The sequence below is a fragment of the Ziziphus jujuba genome, chromosome 1 (genome assembly GCF_031755915.1).
Source record: "Ziziphus jujuba cultivar Dongzao chromosome 1, ASM3175591v1".
NCBI lineage: Eukaryota > Viridiplantae > Streptophyta > Magnoliopsida > Rosales > Rhamnaceae > Ziziphus > Ziziphus jujuba.
In genome coordinates, this window is record NC_083379.1 from 34,233,165 (window position 1) to 34,240,978 (window position 7,814).

General features: G+C 32.4%; 1 protein-coding gene across 1 annotated transcript; it reads right to left on the reverse strand.

The window, feature by feature from the left end:
• Positions 1-693: 693 nt before the first annotated feature.
• On the reverse strand, positions 694-5,185 carry LOC112489497 (G-type lectin S-receptor-like serine/threonine-protein kinase CES101). The gene has a single exon (XM_048471346.2). It carries the CDS (start codon positions 4,843-4,845, stop codon positions 3,616-3,618), a length of 1,230 nt encoding a protein of 409 aa, XP_048327303.2. The 5' UTR covers positions 4,846-5,185; the 3' UTR covers positions 694-3,615.
• Positions 5,186-7,814: the final 2,629 nt, after the last annotated feature.

Consider the following 7,814-nt stretch of genomic DNA (forward strand, 5'->3'; position numbering starts at 1 on the left):
TTCTCACTAGGCCACAATGCTCGATGGTGAGCAATGTTGTCACTTTCATACCCTCATACTGTCAATTTATAGCGCTTTACCATTTACCATTGTGTTAAGTTACACAAGTTTAAATAGGAAATTATAAAAGTTACAAAAGTTTAAAGAAGCAATTTTATTAAATAGGAAACTATTATAGCTATGTAAGGGTGTAATAATACTGTCACCCTAAATCTTATTGTATTTGTAAATAATTTTTTGTCAAACTGAAGACCTTTCAGCATAAGATCATCCCATCCACAAAAGTGAGGAAAAATTGTTAAATGTCAAATCCAATCCAATTCTACATTCAACATGTCACTAAAATAATTCTTATACCACCTTATTTCTTTCTTAATTCTTATACCACCTTATTTCTTTCTTACTTAGAAAGTGATTTAATGTTATTATATAAAATAGGTTATAAAGAACATTTTAAAGCAGCAATAATAGTAGAAAACATAGAAAGCAAGAAAACGAGGTTCACATTTGCAATAGAGAATCTGTCATTTTCAAGCGTCCTATTTTCTCTGCTTTCTTCCCTTGAAAAATTGACCAAAGACTGGTTAAAACTCTGATGACTCTGCCCTTTTATGTGCTCGTTGACTCAGTCTATAGTTGCATGCATTCCATTTTGACTCTTGATTGTCACTATTTGTGGATTACCCTTTGTAGATTACCATCAAAGAAAAGAAGCAAGTGATCAGGGGGTTGCATCTTTTAGGTATTAATTTCCTGATTTTACATATTTGTTTATCTTTTGTCAACACTTTAAACTTTTTTACACTAGGGAATTTTTCATCCCGTTTGTGACTTTGAAGTATGATTAATACTAATAAACTCTGTATATTAATTCATGACATAGGATTAAAAGGGAAGAAAACAAACAAACATTGAAGACTTGATGAAAAGTTATAGTTATGGAAACAGGCAGATACTTTAATAAATGGTATACTGATTGCTGGACAGCAGTTATATGCCAAAGATATCTATTTCAATAAAATTCCTTAGGCTGTAGCAGGATTACCACCAGGATACATCTTACATGGCCTTAATCACAAGAGAAAAACATCTATTAAAACCCCCTCATTTAGTGTCTGTACATTATATGCATATAATGAAATTTGAGGTTTCTTTTGCCTACCAGCATCACAGAAGTTTGGGAAAAAAAATAAAAAAATAAAACGACACAACCGATCAACTTCAAATGAAACCATGCAATAGACATGCAATAGAGAGAATGCTGTATCTTTCCTCTATGGCTGCACTATCGAGCATGTACTGCTGACATTGTTATATTAACTTGTGAGGGTTTGTGTTGCTCAATTCTTGGAGAATCAATTTCTCCCACATTAAAATAAGTAGACAAGGCAGGCTGCTTTGGAGGAGGCAAATCTGTTCTTTCATTCCCGAGCATCGAAACAACATCCGACATGGACGGTCTATCTTCAGGATTTTCTTGGACACATAAGAGGCCAACCTGTATGCATAACAGAAGTTCACTCATGGTACATGAATTAACCACTGTTGGATCCAGTAATTCCCATGCTCGTCCATCATAACATAGGTTCCAAGCCTTCACAGATTCATATTTGTAACTTTAGAAGAGTTATATTAACAGAAGTGTTTGAGAATTGAAATAAGAAAAAGCCGTTATGATTACTCACATATCCAATCAAGTTCAAAGAACAGCCTGAATACTCGAAAATGGTTGTGTTTTTGTGGCCACTCACTATTTCTAGCAAAATTACTCCATAGCTGTATATATCAGATTTTGTAGAGAAATGGCCGTGGACAGCATATTCAGGAGACATATAACCACTGTGTCCAGGGAAAAAAGAAAAAAAGAAAGAAAGAAAAAAGGAGAAAGGTAGTCATATATTATATCAAAACACAATATACATATATATATGAATAAAAAAAAAAATGTTGCTTAACTAATACAGTCATCTTAGATTGGTATAGTTTTTACATTTTAAGGAGATAACAGAGTACTTACTATGTTCCAACTACTCTTCTTGTTACTGCTTGAGATTCATTCTCATGAAAAATTCTTGCCATGCCGAAGTCTGATATTTTGGGTTCATGTAAGCATCCAACAATATGTTGCTGGTTTTCAAATCTCGATGAATAATTCTTACTCTCGAGTATTTGTGAAGATAAAGAAGCCCTTGAGCAGTCCCTTCAATTATGAGTTTGCGTTGTCCCCAGTCCAGTAGTGTTCGCCTTCTTGAATCTGCATTAATTGTAAATTCAGGGATATGAATTGGCTCATTAAACTCAGAGACACAGAAGAAGATTTATACAGGAAAAAGATCAATGTATGAGAAGTTTTCATACCAAAAATGAAGGCATCCAAGCTTCTGTTTGGCATGTACTCATAAACTAATATCATTTCTTCCCCATGAATGCAGCAACCCAGAAGCTTAACTAGATTTCTATGCTGAAGCTCGGAAATAAGCTGCACCTCAGTCCTGAACTCCTCAACTCCTTGTCCAGAATGTTTTGAAAGCCTTTTGACAGCAACTTCAACGCCAGGTAATGTACCCTGCACCAAATATTGGACGCTTGTAAGTTCGGTTACTGAGTGTGTCGTTTGATCATTAGCCACTCCTTTATTTTTGTTTGTACCTTAGCAGTAGAGCTTAGTAGTAGGATTAGCCTCACACTGTGAGAGAATTTATATTGCAGAACTACTCAGAATCCTAAAGATTTGGAAGAGATTTTTCCTTTTTGTTTGGCCAGTGATTTGTCAATTCTACTTTACAGAACAAAAATACCTTAAAAACAGGTCCAAATCCACCCTCTCCAAGTTTATTTGCAAGAGAGAAGTTTCCAGTGGCAGCTGAAATGGAGGAAAAGCTAAGCATTGGCAATTCTTTATTCTCCCTGCTGAGTTCACGTTCATTTAGGTTACTTTCTTTTTGTTTACCCCAAAATATCGATAAAAGCTTCTCGCTTGTCACACCTTGACTTGTATCTATTCCTGCTTGACACACACAATTAGTGATCTCATCAGAATTATATGGAAAAGAACTGGAAAGGTGGTCAATCTTGTAAAACTTCCATGGGTTTTACCTATGGGTATGGAGTTTCTCTGGTTTGAACAACAGAAGTACACAAGCACAATGAGAAATATCAGGGACATCACTGGAACTAGAATCACAGCCAACAGACCTGATATCCTTTTGTGATCTAAGAAGGAAAAATGATTGTTCATCAGGTTCACATTTTACAGAATAGAAAGAGAAAGTACATCGCTTCTCTTATCAGCAGGCATTTTCCAAGCATTCAAAATGAATAATATATGTGTCAGATAGTGTTGGAAAATTCACAACTAGTTATTTTATACATGCAACATTATTGTAAATTCTTGATTGAAAAGAGTGTCACAAATCTGCATGGACTCATTTGTAATATGATAATAACAAAACTTATCTCTAAGACAGGATAGAAGATGGAGAACAGAAAGGGAACAGGAGACCAAATTCTGCAACAATCTAAACTCAGCTTTTGACGTATCTATGATTTCCTTATTTTTAAGTTGGTGATGAAGCCATCTGGCTAAACCAAAACAGAGTTGATTGTTTGATTTTCTCATTTGTTCAGTATGGAAAGCTTACCGGAGCCACTAGAGCCACTGGACTGGGTTGAAAGGTCACCGCGAACATAGATGCTGTGGTTTCCTCTCTGTGGTATCTGCAGATCACTTTTATTTCCATAATAAATTTCACAGATTTTGTTGTCACCATAAAAAGTTGCATATGCGGTACACGAACAATCGCTTTTGCAGGTCAACTCACAGTCGCTGGCACCCATCCGCACTGTCATATTTACCCTCATATAATTCGGCATCAACCCTGTGATCTCTGAGAACTTATCTCCATCTCTGCAGAGGGATGGCATCAGTGACAAACATCCACTTGAATTTCTCATCATTGTGTCATGGCATAGCGAATGATTCTGTATTTTAATCTCCTTCCCAACCAGTGTAAGCTCATTAATCTCCCCATTTGAAGCTAACTCAAACCATGAAAAAGTACCTTCTTCATTACTAGTAAAAGAAAGATATGTTTCCTTATGGTTTGATACAAAGCTGAAATTATATTTTCTTGACAAGGTATCAAAAAACAGCTTGAAACTTTTGCCATCCCAATTACCAATCTCCTGGAAAGCCGGATTGACATTGGTCCGCCAAACATCAAAGCGTGTCTTATTTTCAGAATCCAGACCAAGAAGAAAATTACCTTTGGAAGGGTCCAAAGGGCTTAACCACGATACAAGGAATCGTTTCCTTGAGCGTTCTGTGTTCAGGTTGAACAAGCCTAGTTTCATTCCGGGAAGAAATGTATCTGTGGGGTAATTGAAACTCTGCCAAACGGTTTTGTTCCCCTCAAAAAGAACCAGATTTCCTGTGTCAAAAAGCTTGGCACTGGTAATAGCATCTTTGGAAAATGCTCCTTCGCTTACAGCTGTGGGGACTCCTCTCTCATCACTCATCACCAAGTTCCCATCTTCTTCACTTATGTACAGAACTGGGTCACCGATCATGGGTTTTTCCTGATTTGCAATCCAAACTGCTTTCTTGTATTTGTCATTCTTTAACCAGGTTCCCAAGTAATATTTGTTGGTGAAGTTGAAGAAACCAAGCTCAAAAACCCCACTAGAAGACACCAATGTTTGATTACTTCTCAAAGTCTGTCCTTGTCTTAGGTTATCTGATGCATGAGATACGCACAAAAAATAGCAGCATAACCAGATATTGACTAAAACATAGAATTTCGATCCCTTTACCACCTCCATTTGAAGGGTATGAAGTTGCAGCATTCAAATGAAGATATCAAATTTACTAAACCGTATAATGCTTTCCTAAGGTTGAAGATACACGGGATTTGCTTAAGACCAGGACAGTGCTGGAACTGTGTTTGATATAACAGATATATTATTTACAAATTGTAGAAAGAGACATAAGATTGACTTCGTTTTTATTAAGATTTTGGAGTCATACGCTGAAGTGGAATGAAAAAATGGATAAGAGTTAATTTTCTGATTCATTTAAACGCCATTTCCCTTATATATATTATTAACAACGTTTCAATCCAAACGCATTAGTTTGATTAAAATATTGAGGAATTGTGTTTTAGACCAAGTCTTGCAATTTTTTTTAAAGCTAAGAATTTTGTGGAATTTGTTGGTGCTTCTGTTTCTTCCAACTCGCGAGCTGTGTCCCTGCTATATTTAAGGTTTGTTCAATGCAGACAAGGGAATTAATTATAAAGGGTATGTTTTACAATGGCTTCACTGGAACGTGCCACAATATTTTATATATGTCCTAGAAAGTATATATTGTCTCTAGCTCACTCTGTTTGGTATGGCATGTTTGGTACTATTTTCAGAACATTTTTAATCTTTGTGTGGAAAATTATGCCAAAAATAAAAAATAAAAATTGAGAAGGTTCCAAATTCTTTTCTAAGAAATACAAGCTTGGAAACAATAAAAAGAAAGAAACAAGTTATTCCGGTTTATAAAATAGAGTTTCTTTTGAATCAATGATTAAACAGATCCTCAAAAATTTGCATAATTAGCTGTTATGCATTACTTTATGTTCAATACCAAATAGAAAAGGTATTCATAAGTTCTTCTTTACTAATTTCACCCCCCAAAAAAAAAATAATAAAAATAAAAAAATGGTTCTACTTATGCGGCCTGCAAAGAAGTTTTTCCTGGTAATGGCCTGCAAAGAATTCTAAAGAAGGACAAGAAAAGAATCATCACAGAAGACCAGAGTGACCAACTTTTATCCTCACCCTTTAAGATATTATTGTTGCCCATTACAGCATCTCCAATATTCCAACATAAACCAGATATCTCAATATGTTTTTTACCATTTAAAAATAAATAAAAAATAAGCATTTATTGCATGCTCACGAATCATTGGAAGATTCTGAGGGAAATTTCCCAGTGCTTTCATGATGAGACGAAACTCCTTTCAAATTTATCCAAGTGTTAAAGAACATAGAAGTTACTGTCAACAGATTAGTAGTCAGCATGAATTGACATAAAATTAAAACATAAGATGATCGTTTAGTTGAGACAAATATTTTTGAGAGTGTGACATTTTTAATTTTTTGCCATATTCCTTCCCAAACCTACAAAGGAATTTTTATATTCCAAACCGGTTTCACAAAGTCTAAGGCAAATACTTTGTTATTTAATTAACTTGTAGCCGGTCCACTGGTGAGTTTATTATACTGAAATGCACTATGTTTTTCCTTTGAAACATCTTCTATCTGTTACTTTCTTTAGTAATAATATTCAGCAATCAATGTTAAATATATTTTACAAGTTTGCTTTTTTGACTTCAAACCATGACATTTATGTGGGCACCAAAAGCAGGAATCTAGAAGACCATGATCAATTCAAACTACAATCATAATTGATATGTATGTGAGGTGTTGTGTATGGTATTATCTAAGATTCTTGCTTACCAAAAAAATTAAGATATGTATAGGAGGTGTTGTATATGATATTATCTAAGATTCTTGCTTACCAAAAAAATTAAGATCCTTGGCATTTTTTTTTTTCCAGACTGTATTTTTTTTATTGTCCTAGCACTCATTTAGTAAACCAAATTGGCTCAGAAAATTTAATTATTTAATCGTGTTTATTAGTATTTTGTAGAAACTAATTTATGGAGAGATTCAGTTCAAAATTTGTATATAAAAATATGAGCTCCGGAGCCCATACTATTATAGGTTTCAACTAGAAATAAAGTGATTTTTAACCATATATTCATTGCTTCTAAGCTATGTTTTCTTTATCATTTATCACAATTTTATATAAATTTAAACTATAAAAATAAAAATGAAAAATAAAAAACCTTTTCGAGCCTATTAAAATATGGGCTCTGGGCTCTGGATGATAGAAGAAGAAAGTTGACATATAGTCAAACTTTTTATCGGAACATCATGATAAATTTTTTTAACAGAATCTTCTTTATTAATAATTAAATCTCTTCAAGTCCAATTTTAAATATAATTATCAAAATTTTTTTTTTAAATATAAAAATATTTTTATTAATCATCTTTTTAATATTTGAATTACATTAAAAGTTATATTTAAAATTAATTTTATTAATCATTGTAATAAATTTATTTTTTAAAATACTATTTTAATATATTATGAAATTAATATTTAATTATTTTTTTAATTTTTAATTTTAATATTTAATATGATTTAACAATTAATAATGCAAAACTGAATGTTTAAACTATCAACTCATACTCATTCTAATATGAATTAGACTCATATTAGAATGATCTGATCTTTTTTTTTTATTAGTCCTTTATTATATTAAAGATAAAAAATTTAAAATTTAAAAATAAATAAATATAATTTTAATAATATACTTAAAAATAATTAAATATAATTTTAGTAACATACTTAAACTTTATTTAAGGAAATTGAACCTTATTAGAACTTGATAACTAATAAATATAATTTTAAATTTTAATAATTTATACAATCCAAAATTTAAAAAAAAAAAAAATTCTAATGTTAATCTTTATATTAAAAATCTGATTTAAATCATTTGTTCCCTTCTTAGCTTCCAATTCATACGACAAGCCCGTTCAATATCTCAACTAAAAAGTAGAAGCTCAAAACCTTAAGCACTTAAGATACACTACAAAAACAAAAGTAACCGAAATTAAGTAAAACTAATAAAAAGCCTAAATTAAGGACAATTAATGCAATTTCAATATTAGTAAAAAATCAAAACGTTCAAATCCTGATT